This window comes from Fundulus heteroclitus, chromosome 16, assembly GCF_011125445.2.
Source record: "Fundulus heteroclitus isolate FHET01 chromosome 16, MU-UCD_Fhet_4.1, whole genome shotgun sequence".
In the NCBI taxonomy this organism is placed as follows: Eukaryota; Metazoa; Chordata; class Actinopteri; order Cyprinodontiformes; family Fundulidae; genus Fundulus; species Fundulus heteroclitus.
The window spans coordinates 32,122,246-32,141,696 of record NC_046376.1 but is presented as its reverse complement, the minus strand read 5'-3'; the positions used below and the strand labels follow the sequence as shown (position 1 = coordinate 32,141,696).

Below are 19,451 nucleotides of genomic sequence, written 5' to 3'. Positions count from 1 at the left end.
GTTTATCAAGTCACTTCCTCTCGGCAATAGATAAGCTGCTGCTCCAACAAACCACACCATAGAAGAAGGTCTTCAGGATCGCTCCCTGCACTCTAAAAGTCCCCATGTCTCCTCAGCAGGAAGAATCTGCTCTGATCCTTCCTGTAAAGAGCGTCAGTGTTATGAGTCCAGTCCAGTTTATTGTTCCGGTGAACACCCAGGTACTTAGTCCACCGTACTGCATACCAGTTAACCTGCTGTCTAATTGAACCCTAGAAAGTGCTGATTCAGCTTATTCACCCAGCTCTTGTCGCCTACATCCTGGGCGTTCTGTTTGTGACCTGAAATTGTTTTCAGACTTTTCCAAACATCACTGATGTTGTTGTCTTGCAGCTGAGCCTCTAAAAAACACAGATGTTAAAATCGGGCTAGGCTATTCTACATCAAATTCCTGTCAGTATAGCTGGAGATGATTAAAACCATTATTTTAGAGCTACTATTTGAGCACTGCAAGTACTTTACCCTTTTACTTTCCTCTCATGTAGATAGTAATCCTGAATCAGTGTTTATGTGTATTTTTGCATGTCTGCTCTTACTCCAACCCCCAGTCTGTCAGGCTCAGGCCTTTCACACTGAGCCTGATTCTACTGGAAGTTTCTTCCTGTTAAAGGGGAGTTTTCCTCTCCACTGTTGCAGTATGCATGTTCGGTACGAGGGATTGTTGTATAGTCAATGGCTCCACTCAAATTACCTCTACTGCTTAAGGACTATTTAGCCAAAGCGAAAGTGTGTCAGCCGTCCCTATTATAAGTGTTTGAAAAATGCTGTCAGTAAGGAAGGAGGTAGGAAAAGGAGCCTGCATGCTTCCTCTCCCAGCTAATTTAGCATGGGGACCTCTGTTCCTTAATGGCGCTAAGGAGCTATAAGGAATCCCACAATCCTTTGCGTGACATGATGTAACAGCACAGTGGAAAGGAAAATGGCCGGAGAGAAGAGAGCGTGCACTTTTAATTTTTCAGAAGGCTGTAGGTCCGGATTTGACTCACATCATCGTTTCAGTCACGTAATGATGTCAGAGTTAAAGGATGTCCAAAATCAGCACAGCAGTTCGAAGCTCCTTTCATACCCATGATAGTGTTCTTACTGTTGACTACATGAATGGTGAAGGAACAGGAGCTAGGAGCTATAATTAGACATATTCGGATGGAGCCAATGACTCAATGCAACCTGCCGGGTTTCCTCATTCAGAAAACTTTTTAACCAATCTGTATGATTTAATAGAACTGACTTTGTAAAGTACCTTGAGATGACATGTGTTGTGAATTAGTGCTATACAGATAAACTGAATTGAACTGAATTATTTGTGGGGGGGAAATTTGCATTTTGATGCTTTTTCTTTGGGATCTGGACAACTTTAAACTGAGGCAAGCATAAACAGTGCCATACAGTTCAAACAAAGACAAACAATAGATTGCATAAAACTCTGTCTATTTCAGAAATCTATAATACATAGTTATTAACAACAACAACAAAAAATGAAATCTTAACAAAATACCCAATTTTTTCTGGATACAGTGTTGCGCATTGGATTGGTGCTCATGCCGCTGTTTACATATATATATATATATATATATATATATATATATATATATATATATATAATTAATAAATGACTGGTATCGGTCAACATTTCGTCCAGAGCGTGTTTACATGTCCTTCCAACACTGAAGCGGTCGCCGGTCTCGGTCCCGTTCAGTGGCGTCGTTCCGCGCGAGATCTCGTTTGCTACCCAGCAGCGCTGCCTCTCTCTCTCGCCGCTCCACCAACTTGTCACCAAAGATGGCGATTTGCTGAGTGCTCATGGATACACACATTTGTCGGCTAGCTGTTATCCTGCCCGAAACGCCAACTTTAAAAACAAACTAAGTGCTGAGCGAAGCGACCCGTTTCTCCGTCCGGAAGGAAATCTGACAGGACGTCGGCCGTCGCCACCATGCAGATCACGCTGAAAACGCTGCAGCAGCAGACCATTCAGATTGAGATAGACCCCGAGCAAACGGTGAGCGGCTATTTGCTAACTAGCATTGCTAGGTGCGGGACTTTTTGTTGTAGCCCGTGGCGTGAAGCCTACAGCTTTGCGTGATGCACATAGTCGCGTAGTGTCGGGGGGTAGAAAACGGGACGCATTTACCGCACACTGGCACCCCTCCTTAAATTCCCGAAACAACGCGACACCTTAAAAGCGTTACGGGCTAGCTTTAGCATGCTAATGCTGCTACCGTTAGCTTGTCGGCTCAGCAACAAAGTCCCCCCGACGCCCCCGTAAAACTTGTTTTTTGTCGTTCTAACTTTGTCACCCGGGTATTGGGGGTTTGCTGCTACTTTTGTACCACCACCCAGCAGAGTTTGTTGGCTTGAAAAACCAAGACTTCCAACGAGGGTGAGGGGGGAGGGATGCTAATGCTCATGCTTATGACTCTGCGATTAGCTGTGCTGCTAGCACAGTGGGAAGCTGGCTCGGCTTGCTAACATGCTCTCATATGTGGGGTGTATCATGTCGCTAAATGAGCAGCCAGGCTTCGTTGCTGTTGTATTTCCTATCGGTTTCACGCCGGATATAACGAGAGGCGCGGAAATGCACATGCACGGTTAGTGCGCAAAGTGAAGTTTTAATTTAATAAAAAGGCCAGTCACTGTGGAAATGCAGCTGAGCTGTCTTTTAATGAGGCTGCGACTGACTCCGCTCGACTTGGATCTCTTGTTTGTTGGCGGTCTGAGGAAAGGGCCGTCAGGCTTGGACCCCCACAAATGTGCTCTCTCGGTCTGGAAGGGGTGTCCATGTGTGCAGAGGGGACACAGCAAACACAGATCAGGTTATGGTGGTCAGATGAGGCTACAAATGGTTTTTTGGCCTTCACAAGAGAACGTGTGGGAGAGAACTAACAATGCTCACCCCTTCGGTTTGAGGGCCGTGTTGAAACTCTGGTCTTTAGGGGCCCGGTTCCTGCAACTTTTGGATGAGCCACTGACTTACATGGCTGGAGTCCCTTTTCAGCGTGCAGTCAAACTTAGAGTCCTATAGAGGAGCAGATTGTTAGGTCAAGGTGCGTTTGGAGCACAGGCGCATCAGAAAACGGCAGGACCGGAGAGCTGGAGTTTGAGATCACTGCGCCGAACCGCCGGCTGGCGACACACGGTGGTGGCAGGATCATGCTGCGGGCGCGGGAGCTGGTCGGCGTTGGTGGGGTGATGCGTGGAGCCAGGGCAGTCTGTCAGAGGTCGACGTACGTGGGATGTGGGCGGGGGTTCACCTTCCAGCGTGACGGCATATTTCTGTGTTCTAATGGCTCAGTCAAAGTTCACACCTAAGTTGAAACTGAGGATAGGTTGTTTGAAGGGGCTGAACACAAATCGCCCCCCAATTCTTCCGTAGCTGCAAAAAACTGGCTATCGTTTTCCTTCCACTACAAAGTCCCGCACTACTTTCTGTTGGTCTAGCATGTACGATCCCAAATAAAAGACATCAAAAATGTGAAACAAAGACTTTTGTTGAACACTAGAATAATTAAATAGCTGAGATGTTGTGACAAACGGAACAAAAGCGTTCGAGCGTTCAGAATTTCTGTATGTCGCCCTACATAACCTCCTCTCTCTCTCTCACTCTTTTTCTCCTCCTTTTTATCGGCAGGTGAAGGCCTTGAAGGAGAAGATTGAGGCTGAGCGGGGAAAGGACAACTTCCCCGTGTCGGGCCAGAAGCTGATCTACGCTGGAAAAATCTTGCAAGATGACACGCCCATTAAAGACTACAAAATCGACGAGAAGAATTTCGTTGTGGTGATGGTGTCTAAGGTCAGATTAGGTCTTACCGTACGTCCTGCTCGCTGCGATGATTAGATGTCAACATTTCTGCAACGATATTTTAAAGGCGGTCTGTTTTTGTGCGCTGAGCTATTTTAAAGCCCGGTGATAAACGGCTGATCCGACGCAGGGCTCCTAAACAGCTGTGAAGAGTATGGAATTAAGTTTTAATCATTTTCCAGGTCTGGGTATGCAGGGGAACAGGAAAGTTGCCCCCATGTCGCATCACACCTTGATTTTAATATTCTACCCATTAGTGCAAAGCTTGAAACCTTTCAAAGGGAGTGCGGGCCAAGATGGCCAGCAGGATTACAGTTAAGATAAACACACAAAAAAGAATAAGAATCATAAAAACAAGAATCATCAGTGTTGACGCAGCGGAGCGTTGTGCGGTGCTGCTGGAACGGGAAGCCCTGACGGAACCCCGTCACTGAGCTGGTCCTCAAGTTAATAACAGCTAGCGCTAGCTTACGCTGTCCGGGAGGTTTACAACCTCCCTGATGCACATTCAGGAGCTTTACTGAGCGCTCCATGTTGCTGGCAAACATCCATGTGGCACCGTTAGCTTAGCACCGAGCACCGTCACGCTCCTAACGCTGTAATTTCAGCATTATGAAAACAAAATGCCCTGCCTTTTGGTATGTAGGCTACTTTATACTATATGAACCACTCAAACGACCCTATATCACTCTGGAAATTGAAAGCTAATAGTAGCAATCTGTGCTTTGATTATTTGGGCAGCCTATAGGGAAGATTTATTGATTCAAGGTAGTATTTTATAAACAAATGTACAGAATGATGTTAGAAGTAACCATAAAAAATCTGGAAAAGGATTGATTTTTGTGCTCTTAAGTTTTGTAGGGACCCTGTTAACAGAGCCCTATTGGCCTAGTGTATTTCTGTTGTTTTGTTTCCGTTTCATTAAAAATGTTTTGCCTATTTTTTGACTTCATAAAAGGCTAAGCCTGCGGCTCCAGCCTCACCGCCCGTCTCAGAAGCCCCCAAGCCCCCCGTACAAGACTCTGGCTCCACTTCAACGCCCGCCCCAGCCACAAACCCGGCTCCAGCCCCGGCCCCTGCAGCTGTCCCCATTTCTTCAGAGGAGGCCCAGCCGGAGCCAAATACCGCAGCCACAGAACCACAGCAGCCAGCCAGGTATGACCTTGTTCCAGCATGGACCACGTGGAGCTGTGACCACCCCTAAGAGAGAGTTTTACTCGTTTAAACAACCGATTCAATTTTGGTGCAGTGACGAAAGTGTCTAAATCCAGGAGGCAACCTGTGACATTTAGTGGCTCTACACTAAAATGTCATTTTAGGAGAGTAATAATACGCTAACTTGCTTTTTGACCTTATTTAACCCGTTCTTTGCTATCTAGAGCAGCGGATTCAGATGCATTTTCTTAACTCGAGTTTTGTTTTTTGTTGTCTAAGCTTTAACAATCTGCTGATAAATACTTGGGTTTATTCCGTTTATTGAACCAGTTTGGTGTCATTTTCAGCGGTGAGAGGATGTAGGTCGATCTGAGATGCAGTATAAGTTGTTTTTTACCCACCAAGTGAAACAAAAGTGCATGTTTAAAACATTAGAGTAACAATTATTTCTACTGCTGCTAAAATAATAAAATGTTGCTGTTCTAATTATTTTATCTATAACATATTTAGTAGACACAAGTCTACCAGGCTGATATTAGCTGGCTATCTGCTCGGTTAGCCATCCTGCAGTCAGGTGCTTAACAGACGTGCTGCTCAAAGCGTGCCAGCAGCAGATATTAAGCAGCATCGCTCTTAGAACGATGGCGACTGGTTCTTTGGATTCAGCACCACACCAGTCCGTGTTTTTCACCACTGTAAATTCTCAGACGACTGGAAGCAAGGTAAAGGTGTGTCCGCGCTCTCTCAGCCAGATGACAGGCGGTGCAGCAGCGGTGACTGTGTTACCATTTGCTGCACAAACCATAGATAATTCACTCCTAGAATGGGTAGCGGATCAGATCTTTGCTATTGAAATCAAGAGTGAGTCAGCAATTCCCAAGGTTCCTTCAGGTTTTGATCTCTTTTTTCACATATTCTCTAAAGTTTTCAAAGACAAATGCTAGTTGGTGTTTAATGTGCGACTTTTCTGCTACTCTAAAAATAGCCTGCCGTCTCATGCTGGAGTTTTCCAGTTGTAGCCTAAATACTGGTGCTGGTCATATAATGAGAATATCATGAAAAAGTTGATGTGTTTTTCCTGCAATTCCTTTAGAAAAGGGGAACTTGTATATTATATTCATTCATTACACACTGATATATTTCATTTTTATTTCTTTTAATTTATATTATTATAACTGACAATTTATGAAAACTCCAAATTCAGTATCACAGAAAATTAGAATATTCTGCCACACTCTAATCTGCTAATTAAGTCAAAAAACCTGCAAAGGCCTTTAAATTGTCTCTCAGTCCAGTTCTCATGGGGAAGTCTGCTGACTGGACAGTTGTCCAAGACGACCTTTGCCACTTCGCACAAGGAGGGCAAGACCCAGAAGGTCATTGCTAAAGAGGCTGGCTGTTCACTGAGCTCTGTGTCCAAGCACATCAGTAGAGAAGGGAAGGAGAAGATGGGGTAGAAAAAGTGAACAAGCAACAGGGATGACCGCACCCTGGAGAGGATTGTGAAACAGAACCTGTTCAGAAATGTGGGGAGAGTCACAAAGAGTGGACTGCAGCTGGAGTCAGAGCTTCAGAACCACCACGGTCAGACGTATAAGACATGGTTCCAGCTGCTGCATTCCTGGTGTCCAGCCACTCTGGAACCAGAGACAGCGTCAGAAACTAAAGACAAAAAGGACTGGAAGCTGCTGAGTGCTCCACGGTTCTGTTCTCTGATTTGGACATCAAGGTCCCAGAGTCTGGAGGAAGAGAGGAGAGGCACAGAATCCACGCTGCTTGAGGTCCAGTGGAAAGTTTCCAGTCAGTGATGGTTTGGGGAGCCATGTCATCTGCTGCTGTTGGTCCACTGTGTTTTCTGAGGTCAAAGGTCAACGCAGCCGTCTACCAGGAAGTTTTAGAGCTCTTCATGCTCCCTGCTGCTGACCAACTTTATGGAGATGCAGATTTCAGTTTCCAGCAGGACTTGGTACCTGCACACAGAGCCAAAGCTACCAGTACCTGGTTTAAGGACCACGGTGTCCCTGTTTTTAGTTGGCCAGCAAACTCGCCTGACCTTAACCACATAGAAAATATCTATGGGTCATTGTGAAGAGGAAGATGTGATACACCAGACCTAACAATGCAGAAGAGGCCACCATCAGAGCAACCTGAGCAGCGCCACAGACTGATGGACTCCATGCCACGCCGCATTGCTGCAGTAATCCAGGGAAAAGGAGCCCCAGCTAAGTGTTGAGTGCTCAACATGTTCATACTTTTTATGTTCATACTTTTCAGCAGGCCAACATTCCTGGAAATCCTTTTTTTGTATTGGTATTAAGTGATATTCTAATTTTCTGAGATACTGAATTTGAGGTTTTCATTAATTGTCAGTCATAATGATCAAAATGAAAAGAAATAGACAATTGAAATATACCAGTCTGTGAGTAATGAATGAATATAATATACAAGTTTCACTTTTTGAATGGAATTACTTTAAAAAAATCAACTTTTTCATGATATTCTAATTATATGACCAGCACCTGTATTCTGAAATTGGTAAAACTAAAAAGTAGAGAGAGGATGGTAGCATTTGCCAAAAAGATTCAATTTTGTTTTCTACTCACTTTTGACCTTTTGGGTTAATTTTACTGATTAACTATATGGAAACTATCATTAAATATATGTATTGGAGAAATACAGTTGAGAATATTTTTTTTGTCTTCATAAAGTTATTTGAAAAATTTTAGGCCTATTTTAAAATACAAAACAATGCAAAAATACAAGTTTCACAACAAATTAGGATTATCTAATTCCCTTTAAGAACGAGAAAATAAAATCCTACCTCGTTTTAAAAACAAACAAACAAAAAGCAGGAGGAATATTCAAAATACACTGTCCTTTAAGCAAGGCAAGCCAGCTGTCTGGCAGTGTGCAGCAACAGGCAGGAAAGGCAGTGTTGTAAAAGCGTCCTTCAGGGCTGGGCCAGAAATCGGTTTTATCCATTCATTCAAATTTGCTACTCCTGAAAATGTTACTTTGCAAAATTGAGATTGTTTTTTGCCAAAGCACTCTCCTGGGAGTGTGCTTTGGCAAAGCACTTCCATGAAACTTTGCACTACATCAGTTTATATAAAAAGATACCTTTTTACCCTAAGACGAGGCTTAGGATTACTTATTTTTTGAAGTTGCCTTGAAGCCTGTTCTTAGATTTAATACAACTAGCAGCAAGAATCTTGTTATAGTTTCATTGGTTATTACGGCGGGGTCCGCCATCTTGTTTTATAACAATGTTTTAAAGCTCATAAAAAGTTGCAATTTGATTTCAGGTCAACTCCCAGATTTGATAATTGAAATAAAAGTAAGTTTGGGTTTTTTTTTTTAGCCATTTGTTTTTATGAAACACATGGGAAGAAAATCAATTAATTAGATTTGTTGTAAAAAATAAATAAATAAATAAAAAAATCTGATTTAATTTTTAAGCCAAATCGCTCAGCCCTAATGTCCTCAGTACAGCCAGAGGGAAGTCTTCTCACATCCTCTGTCGTCTCATTAGAAGCTATTTAAACTGTAAAGCTTGGATAACAAAACATTGTTTCCGTTTTGAAACGGTAACTTTCCAAAGTGGTGAGGGTAACCTCTCCCCTCACTGATGCATTACCAGCGTTCCGTGTTTAGAACATTAATTGAATCCAAACATGAACATTTCACTTATTGTGGTTTGATTTGAGTCGAGTCTGCAGCTTGTCCTTGAAAAGGGGCCGTGTGATCCAGTGTTTGGCCTTCATGTGTTGCAGCTCCAGTGGTGGGGGTCTGGGCCTGGACGCCTCCTCAACGCTCGGTAGGTAGCACTCCAGCTAACATCCCACGCTGCACAGCGACGCGGTCGGTTCTTCCAGTTTTCCCACCTTGTTGTTGGCGGTATCGGCGCAGTGGAAGGTTTTATTTTCCCGTCGTGGGCCTGCAGCTGTTTGTGCTGTCAGCCGGGGGACTTTACCGGCTGCGGTGCATTGCATACCACTTCTATGTTTAGAGGCTGACAAAAGCGAGCCCTTCCTTGTTGTGGTGTCGCAGAGACTGATGAGGGGGGATTCCCATTTCCTCCTCCGATGGTATGTGCTCGGCTAGAGTAAGAAAACGCTAGCTGGCACGCCGCGCTTCAAGCGTCTGTCTGGGTGCTTAGATTAAACTTCTGTCACTTTTAGAACCGCTGTCCCCGTAGATCTGTTCATAGAAACCCTAAAACACGCACAGCGAACAGAGTTCTTATCTACCCGTAGCTAGTTTTTGCTGAATTGCATTGAACTAATATCAGAATTTCCAGTTATGTACACTATCCCTGAAAGAGACTTTAAATATTTGAAGCCTATTGATTATTTGCTAAAGTATTTATCTTATCTTGTGGTTAGTTGGAACCACGGTGCCTTGCAAGAGTGTTCACTCCCCGTTGCGTTTTGACATGATGTTGCCTCAGAAACGAATTAAAAAGGGATTGTTCAATAGTTTATACTTCAGTGTTCATAAGTGTTTAAACCCCCCCCCCCCAACACACACACACACACACACACACACACAGCATGATGCTGCCACCAGCATGTTTCACAGGGAGGAAAGGGTTCTTGGGGCGAAAGGATGTTTTGGTTTGCACCAGACATTTTCTTTTGTGACCAAAAAGCTGAATTTTAGTCTCATCTTTCCTCCGTACTCTGGAGGAGAGAACTCAAAACATGTCTCTGTCTTTTTTTTTTTAACACTAATTGATGTTTTTTTTTTCTGACCATTCTTGCCTAAACCCCAACTCTATGAAGTGTACGGTTTATTGTGGTCCTATGGACAGATCTCTGCTGCAGAGCTCTGCAGCTCCTTCAGGGTGACCTTTGGTCTCTATTCTCTCTGATTAATGCCCTTCTGGCCCCGTCTGTGGGTTCTGGTGGGGGGGGGGGGGGGGTCCTCTCTTGGCCGTGGTACCATGTGATTTCCATTTGAAGATGATGGGTGTGGTGGTGCTCAGGGGGAACAACAAAGATGTGATTTATTTATTTTTTCTATCTCCACCCTGACTTGTACTCCTCACCAACTTTGTCCCTGACTTGTTTGGGGAGCTCCTTGATCTTCATGGTGTGATGCCTCTTGCTCAGTGCTGCTGCAGCCTCTGGGGCCTTTCAGGAAAGGTGTTTATACTGACAGGTCACGTGACACACAGACAGATTACACACATTTGGACTTAATTTTACAAATTACGAGACTTTTGAAGGTAGTTAGTCGCCCCAGGGACTTTTTAGGAGCTTCATAGAAAATGGGATGGAAACATATGGACATGACAATTATCAATTTTCTTTTTTTTTCTCACCTCACTTAGACTATTTTATGCAGATTACTCACAAAATAAGGTTGAAAATACACTTAAATTACAAGTTTAAATGTAGTAAAACAGGCAAAAGCCAAGTGGGGTGAATACTTTTGCAAGACACTACACATGAAAGACCAACACAAGGTAGAGTTGCGTTCTACACCCGTGACGTACTTCCACCTTTTGCTACCGGCTTTGCACGCAGAGACTGATATGTTCGCCTGTGCTTCTTTGTAGAGTCGCTCAGTCTCAGATAAATTGGAGGAAGAAAGTTTGTGAATGTCGGTTTTTAAGCCTCACCATAAATGTTCAATAGGATTCAGGCCTGGACTTTGACTGGACCATTCTTCCACATGTATAAGAATCACACAAAGAAATTGTCTTGCAGCCTCTAACAGATTTTCCTCCAGGAATAAGCTATATTTAGCTCCATCCATCTCCCCATCATGATGCTGCCACCACTATGTTTCACAATGGGAGTGGTGTGTGCAGCCATAAATCTTTCCTTCAACCTTAATTAATTAGTTTATAAATCACCACCTCACAGCAGACATTACCCCATGGCACTTTACAAGACAAACCGATCCAGTTAATATATAAAGATGTTTTTTCAAATCACAGATCCCCAAGTATGTACTAGCTTGTGTTGTTCTGCCAAAGAAAACTCCTTTAATTACGCTCCGGGTTTGTGGTTAAATTGTGAAAAGCAAATTCCAGCTTTAGAGGAATGAATCATTTTCTAGTCGCTGTATTTATAGTCATGTTAGTCAGCAGCTCATCTGTGACATTTCAGCAGTTTTTTGCTAGCATAAGCTTGAAGATGGAGTTCGAAACAATATAACCGTGGAGCTATTTCCATCTGCCCTCGTGTTTACAGTGACCGGAGCCGAGTACGAGGCCATGCTGACAGAGATCATGTCTATGGGCTACGAGAGGGAGCGAGTCGTAGCGGCGCTACGGGCCAGTTTCAACAACCCTCACAGAGCTGTGGAGTACCTCCTCACCGTACGTCCACACACACACACACACACACACACACACACACACTGAACCACTCTTACCATTTTAGGGAAAACTCCAGATCGGTCTCAATGGGAACATTTTTCTGACCCTGCATGTAGCTGAGAGGCTCGAACTGATCCAGCTGGGTTCTTGTTCGTCTCTGTTCTCGATTAGGAGAGTTGGACCACGGAACAACACAAAACACAGAAATCCAGCTCATCTTTTCAGATTTGCCTTTTAAGACGTATTCTCCCGGCTGTTAAAACTTTGGCTTTCAGTTCTTACCAGAATGCAGGAAGTAAGTGAGTAGCTGCGTGTGTGATTGACTGCAGTCTTTGGTCACCAGGGTATCCCCAGCAGCCCAGTCCAGGAGAGCAACCCGCCGCCCCAGGCCCCCACATCTGCTTCCACAGAGCGTCCATCTCTAGCAGAAGGTAGGCCGCAGCCTTTTTTTGTCTCCTGACTGTGGAGTAAGACACATTTCTGCTGGATTATATTTATGGTTGACCCTCAGATGAGTCTTGGAAAGAAAAAAAAATGAGCCAGTGTAAAAAAGCTATTAGGGTGGGGGGAAGGGGACGGACTAAACCCTTAATACGTGAAAACACCCTTAGTCTGCTCTTATTCACAGTTCTTCAATTCAGAAACATGTGCAAATGTGCTTAAAAAAGTTTGTGTAAGAAGTAGAAAGTTTTCCAGAAAGACCCCCAGCTTGTTTTAAACGATGGTCGATGTCTCCAAACTGTCATCACATGCTCTGCTGCTAAATGCAGGAAACACAAAAGAGCTCTGAGGAGGAAAGCTTTGGCTGTTGGAAAATGTTTTAAGTGCTTGGCTGTTCCTGTGTAATAATGTCCCGGTGTTTTCTCCAGTAAAGGATCCAATTTTCCCTGTAAACGTTAACACTTTCCTCATCCGCTCTACTTTTGGGGGTCTAAAAGAGGTTAGAACACTGATCCCTGGTTCATCAGAGACGGGCGGTTCACGACGGTCGTTACGCCGAGCAGCATCCATCTAAGCTGTTGTTGCGGTCGTGTCATTCAGATTGGGTGTGTGTGCCCCGTGTCTGTCGTCCTGTAACGTAGCCTGGAGCTACGTTAGGGAGCGCAGTAACGTCACAACCGTTCTTCCAACCCGGTGCGCCACCATTCTACGCAGCTGGGAGACACACAACGAACACACTTCCATGTTTGTTTGTATGTGATCAATAATGTTTAATAGAATAAAAAGAAGCTTCAGATTTATCTTCGGCACAGAAAGAAGTTAAACTTCTGTGTTTTTTAGGGAGATTTGAGGACTCTGTCACAGTGCTTGTGTTCTGAATAAGTCTGGTTCATGGACACGTGCGTTATGATGGGATTCATTGATTTTTCTGCCTGTATAAACGATTTATTCTGATTTATTTTTTCGATTTCAATTCGAACACGTTTCAATCTGGTCCAGGATTTTTTATTTTTTATTTATTTTTTACGCATAAACAGCGACTGCCTTCCTGCTGTTTTTGGTTATCTGCTGTATTCCTGTGTGAGATTTTCAGAATAATCTTTGTTTTTGCGCCCCACTAGGAGAGAACCCCCTTGCATTCCTGAGAACCCAGTCCCAGTTCCTCCACATGAGGCAGGCCATCCAGCAGAGCCCTTCTCTGCTCCCCACCCTGCTCCAGCAACTAGGTCGAGAGAATCCCCGACTTTTACAGGTAACTGATGTGTGGTTGTAGGGTTTTAACATGCCTCCTAAAAGTTTGCTCACCCCTTAAACTTTTTATTTTATTGACCGGTCATCACAAAGTCGTGTGACATGGATTTGTACTTAGCTCCTTTCATGTTGATACCCCCGGGATGAAATCCATTCCAGTCATCTTCAAAAGCCCCTTAAATTTCAGTCCACCTTATTTTAAAAAGCGACTCTGGATATATCCCTGAACAGACCATCCTAACAATGAAACCTGGTAAAGACAGCAACATCACCCTTATTGTCTTATTTAATGTTCACTGTTCTTACCAGCCTTAGGACAGCGGATGCAAATTAGCTGTTGTTCTAATTCTGCCATATTTACATTGATGCTTTTAAGCCGACATGTTGATGAATGTGCATTGTCCTAATTCAAATAAGTAAATAAATGAAATGAAATATTGTGTGGTGCCTGGTCACAGGTGACGGGAGGATGGATGCAGCTATAAGCTGTCGCACTGGATTGGTAAAATGGATTAGTTCAATTCAATGTTATTTACATAGTGCCAATTCATGAAACATGTCATCTCAAGGCACTTTACAAAGTCAAATTCAATCAGATTATACAGATTGGTCAAATAAATTTCCTATATAAGGAAACCCAGTAGATTGCATCAAGTCTTGACAAGCAGCATTCACTCCTCCTGAAGAAGCGTAGAGCCACAGTGAGAGTCGTCTGCATTGCTGATGGCTTTGCAGCAATCCCTCATACTGAGCAAGCATGAAGCGACAGTGGGAAGAAAAACTCCCCATTAACGGGAAGGAAAAACCTCCAGCAGAACCGGGCTCAGTATGAACGGTCATCTGCCTCGACCGACTGGGGTTACAGAAGACAGAGCAGAGACACAACAAGAGAGACAAAAAAGCACAGAAGCACACATTGATCTAGTAATCTGTTCTACATTAGATGGTAGTAGTGGGTGATCTGTCTTCTCTGGGTGATGTCACAGTTAACAGAACGCCAGAGCAGGTGTACCTATGAAGATAAAGAGAGAGAGCAAAAAGTTACAAACTGAAATGACGACAAGCAATGCAAATTGCAGAACAGTAGAACTCAGTAGAGAAAATTAGATCCTGATATCCTCCAGTAGCCTAAGCCTATAGCAGTAAAACTATAGAGGTAGCTCAGAGTAACATGAGCCACTCTAGTTATAAGCTTTGTCAAAAAGGAAAGCTTTAAGATTAGTCTTAAAAGTAGACAGGGTGTCTGCCTCACGGACCAAAACTGGGAGTTGGTTCCACAGGAGAGGAGCCTGATAGCTAAAGGATCTGCCTCCCATTCTACTTTTAGAGACTCTAGGAACCACCAGCAGACCTGCAGTCTGAGAGTGAAGTGCTCTGTTAGGATCTAACAGGCTTAGAAAACCATTTATCATTTTCCGCCCGTGTTCTAGTTTTATGTGTATTTTGTGCTGGTCTATCACATAAAAACACGTTGGGGCGCTGTGATGATTCCCTCTTCGTGTTGTGTTGTATTGCAGCAAATCAGCCAACATCAGGAGCTGTTCATCCAGATGCTGAACGAGCCAGTGGGAGAAGGGGAAGAAGTGCCAGAGGTTGGTGAGATGGGGGCGGCAGGCGAGGAGGCGGCGCCCGTCAACTATATCCAGGTCACACCACAGGAGAAGGAAGCCATAGAAAGGGTGAGCGCCAAGCCAAAAACAACAGCTCACAGCCCGGCTTTCTGCTCGCTGTTTTTAACGACACCTTTCCTGTCTCCCGTCTGTGCGTGGGCGCCCCGCTCCACCCGAGCAGTTAAAAGCGCTGGGCTTCCCCGAGGCGCTGGTGATCCAGGCCTACTTCGCCTGCGAGAAGAACGAGAATCTGGCAGCCAACTTTCTCCTCAACCAGGGACTGGAAGATGACTGAACCGGGAGCAGAGCACTGCCCCCGCCCCCCCCCACACCCCCTTCCTGCCCCCACCCATCCCACCGCTCCCCCCTTTCTCAGCTCAGCATAAAGACTGCACCCCCGAATCTTACTGTACAACCTCAGCTCAAGCAGACAGGAGGGGTGGAGAGGCTCCGGGGAGGGGGGGGAACGTGGGGGGTGCATTGGGATGGGGTGGAAGGTTTTGTGCAGGAAGGTCAGATTATGGGAGGCAGGGGGCGGGGGGGGATGAAAAAAGTGTGGGAGAATGATGAAATCCACATCAATTCCAATGGAATGAGTGGGGTCAGTTTAGGGGAGATCTATAATCTGGTTTTAGACGCGCTTCGTGAACATTAGGGGTGGGGGGGTGGGGGTAAGGGGGGTGGGTGTGCGTGCTCGTGTCTGCGTGTGAGAGTACGTGTCTGTGTATGCCTGTGCAAGATGGATGCGATACAGTTAGGCTGGGGGGGGGGGGGAGTAATCAATCAGGCATTCTCTAAGTTTGTTAATGCTGTAGCGCAGTCGTACGGAAGCACGTTCTCCTCACTGCGCTGCGACAACATCATCGGCGTGTGTAAACTGCTTTGTGTGTACCTCTGTAAGCCTCACATGCGTATGTCCAAGAATGAAATTAGAAGTGATGGACTGGACTGTGCTGGCCTTTTTCTCTGTCTCTGACACCATGTTACCGGGGGGGGGGGGGGGGGGGGCTTCAAGTCAAAATAGGAACAGAGCAAAAAATAGATGATCTATGTTCCAAATGACACTACAAATGAAATACTGACCACATGTGGGAGTTCCTGTGCTGCTTTCCTATGGCAACGACGCTTTAATCATGAGCAACAAAGATTATGAGAGTAAAGAAAGGCAGCCGTCCACCTTAAATCTATCTTTAGTCCCAGAATTCCCTGTAAACATCCGGTGTGTCGACTGAGCATGGGCCGGGATCACATTCTCCTCATTTTACAAATGTTTTGCTCGAAAGCAAAACGGATCTCATTTATATATTAAAAACCGGAAAACCAGTAAGTATTTATGTTGCTCCTAAGAAACTAAATCATGATGATTATTACAGGTGAAATATTGTTCTAAACATTTTATGTTGATTTTAAAACCTAAACCAAAGTACAGACTGTACCCTTGTTGCGTTTCGCTGTCGTTTTTAAACGTTTCTTGGACAGAAAGTTGTTGCTGTGCGGAGATGGAGACGACCCGATCGGGTATTTTCTTTTCATTTCTTTTTTCCTGGCCGATTTAAGGCGGGACTTACCGATTCCCACTTTCGTATTTTCCCCTTCAGAGTACCGCACATAAAGCAGAAGAGAATGGGCTCCAGGGTCTATCATGTGTTACGGGGTTTTCAATCCACCAATAAATGAAGGATCTAAAAAAAGAAAGCATCCATGTTTATGCCTCCGTCTGGTTTTTATTCTACAAAAGGAAGCCTGAAAGTGACCGGAGATCTTGGCTTTAATCGGCAGTAAAGAGGGAATCCGATTTTTCAGCCTTCGGCCTTCCGACCGAGGGAAAACCGTGATCTTAGGCCCATTTATTCAGGAGAATGACCTCAGCGAGAGGGATGGGTGGCCCAGACGATCCAACGCCACAACTGTCCATGTTTATCACAGTTAGACGTCTTTCTATGCAGCAGGGAGGGGTATCAGGACTTTGAGCCTAGGTGAAGGGTAGAACGGAGAACTTTGAAACGGTAGCCGGACCATGCCCAGTCTGAACACCTTTCTAAACGACGAACCAGGCGGCTCCTAAAAGAGACGCTGTCTTGCGGCTCTTAATGCTTCCTATACACAGTTTGATTGGTTGGGAGAGATGTTACAAATGAATTAACCAACCAGGCCAGATAAGCCCATCTCGGCAGCAATCAATGGAAGATGGTCCTGCTCTAAACTCTCCTTCCTCCTTCAGTATACGGACTCCTACGTTTCAAACATCCCTCCTGGCCCTGATTGGTTGTTTCCTCACCATTGTTTACCTGTTGGGCTTTAACGTTTGACCCAGTCCACTTACAAAGACTGGTGCTGTTACACTGAACCGGCATAAGTGCAGGAGCACAGCTCCAACTGGACTCAATGCTGACAGCGAGGAAGACCTGTGAGGAGCCCCTTTAATCCGCCGTCTCCGTCATACCTGATCCTCGCGTACGCGACTTAATCATCATCTTCCACAGTTTGTTCCATGAAGGTTCGGGAACCTACTAGGTGACCTGGGCCCAGCTCTTCCATTAAGGGTTAAAGACTTGATTGTATCTGAGAAATATTGGAGTTTGCTTCTGAAAACCACCCCCACCGATGGGATTTCCACTCATCCGGTCTCACTTCAGTGAGCTTGGACTTGGGAGAAATTGCTTTTTCATTTTCAAAACCTGAGACATAAACGCTAACATAAACGTATTATTGTAGCTATGTAAGCATGAAGGACGAGGCCCTGGTTTACCCATGAGGCTACAGTTCTCTTGGGTTGATGAAAAGATGCTGTTAAAGGTAACAAGTGCTTTCTCGCTCTCTCTTTCTCTCCGTGTGTGTGTGTGTGTGAAGGCAGTCTTGACTGATTGTTGTCCTACAGCATCAACATGATCTTAGACTATGCTGTGCTACATTAAATATCAGCAACCTTTCAGCTCCCCGACTCTGTGTGCCTTCACGTCGTTGTCGTACACATCTCCCTCTGAACACACAGGTGCATCTCAATAAATTAGAATATCATCCAAGTTCCCTTCTCTCAGTAATTCACTTCTGAAACTGATTTTAAATTCGCAACACTGTGGAATATTTCAATGGTGTTCATTTTGACGATTCTTACAGCCAATAAAACCCCAAATTTCAGTCGCTCAGAATTAGAATTTCTAATAAAACCAATAAAAGAAAGATGTGTTACAGAGACGTGGGCCTACTGTGCAGTGTGTCCACTCTGGGCTCCTGTTGCATGAACTCCTGCATCAGTGTGGCGTGGTGTTCAGGAAGCCCAGGTTGCTTTGATAGCTGCCTCCAGGTCGTCTGCATTGTTGGTTCTGGTGCCTCGTTCCTCAGGCCAGTACCCCATAGGTTCTCCACAGAGTTTAGGTCAGGCCAGTGTGTTGGCCAATTCAGCGCAGGGATGCAAAGGTCACAGAAGCTGTGAAAAAGTATATACCTTTGGTTTTTTTGGTCCCAGGTTGATGTTTCAGATCATCAAATAATTTTTAAAACAGGATGAAGATAACCTGAGTAAATACAATAAGTTTTTTTTTTTGGTTTTGTTAAATCCAAATAACTGTTAGACAGCTGAGCTGAATTTCCCAGTCAGCTCCAGACTTTGATTGATTGACTGCTTTATTCAACAGACTCGTGGTCCACAAAGAGATAAAAAAACAAGAAAAATTTAAAACTAATAGAATAATAATAAAAAAAAAACAGGTCAGGGGAAAAAAAACTTTGTTCCCTGACCTGCAGATTAGAATGAATAACCTAAACTGAGCCTCTCTGATGGCTGAACGATCTCAAAAAGCAACACATCATCTGTAAAATTCAAAGGAGCACATGGACCCAACCAGGAGGTCTCAGAATATCTAAAGCTCTGCAGGCCTCTCTGGTCTGGCTTAGGGTCAGAGTTCATGATCCAACAAAGAGAAAGAGAGACTGGACAACATGGCGTCCAAGGCAGAAACCACTGCTGACCCAAGAGAACCCAAAGGCCGTCTCACATTTCCTCCACATTATTCTGATGATCCCTGAGAGTTTGGGGGAAATCTTCAGTGGACCGGCGAGACAATTCCTATCCAGACCACAAACCCAATCACGCTTGCTTTATTCAGCAGGACGACGATCCAAAGCACAGCAGCAACGTCACATCTGAATGATCCAAAAAATAAATCTAAATAACGAAGTGTTGGAGAGGCGTAGACTGGACTTAAAACGATTTCAGATGCTGTAGTGTGAGCTTAAACCGCTCGTACTGGAAATCCCTCTAACGCTGAACTAAAACATTTCTGCAGGGCAGAGTAAGCCAGCTTTCCTCAGTGCTGACGTTAAAGCTCGTTTTCAGTTATAGCAGACGCTTGATGTCAGTTGTTGCTGCTAATGGTGGCACAGCTAGCTATTAGGTTTATGGTGCAATGACTTTCCTATTATAAAAAGCGTAGTTGGGATTTCATTCCTCCTCATTGAATGAAATCATTTGAAGATGTCTTTCTGTATTTACTCAGTTTATCTTTATCCATGATTGAAATAAGTTTAATCTCAAACAAAGTGTCACAAAAAGAAGAGAAGCAAAGGCTGAAGGGATCTGTTGGGGGTAAACACTTCTCGCACCACTGTACTGGCACCTTTGGGGAATGTGGGATGATGTAAAGCAGCTTGATTCTGAGTCGCTAAATGTCCCTTCAGCTGAAAACAGGACACGGAGCACTGAGCAGCTGTCCCGTCCTTTTCCTCAGCCTAGGTACGCTGCTTCTGAAATTTGCCTCTTTCACAAAGTGTCTCCCATCATGATGCCGTCCGGATGAGACCAAGCTGCTGGTGCGGGAAGACGTCA

General features: G+C 44.5%; 1 protein-coding gene across 1 annotated transcript; it reads left to right on the top strand.

The window, feature by feature from the left end:
• The first annotated feature begins 1,771 nt into the window (after positions 1-1,771).
• rad23aa (RAD23 homolog A, nucleotide excision repair protein a) lies at positions 1,772-17,649 on the top strand. The gene is made up of 9 exons (XM_036148498.1): positions 1,772-2,038; positions 3,668-3,829; positions 4,797-4,993; positions 8,767-8,810; positions 11,197-11,324; positions 11,668-11,755; positions 12,887-13,017; positions 14,534-14,695; positions 14,808-17,649. The coding sequence occupies exons 1-9, from the start codon at positions 1,973-1,975 to the stop codon at positions 14,919-14,921; spliced, it is 1,092 nt and encodes a 363-aa protein (XP_036004391.1). The 5' UTR covers positions 1,772-1,972; the 3' UTR covers positions 14,922-17,649.
• Positions 17,650-19,451: the final 1,802 nt, after the last annotated feature.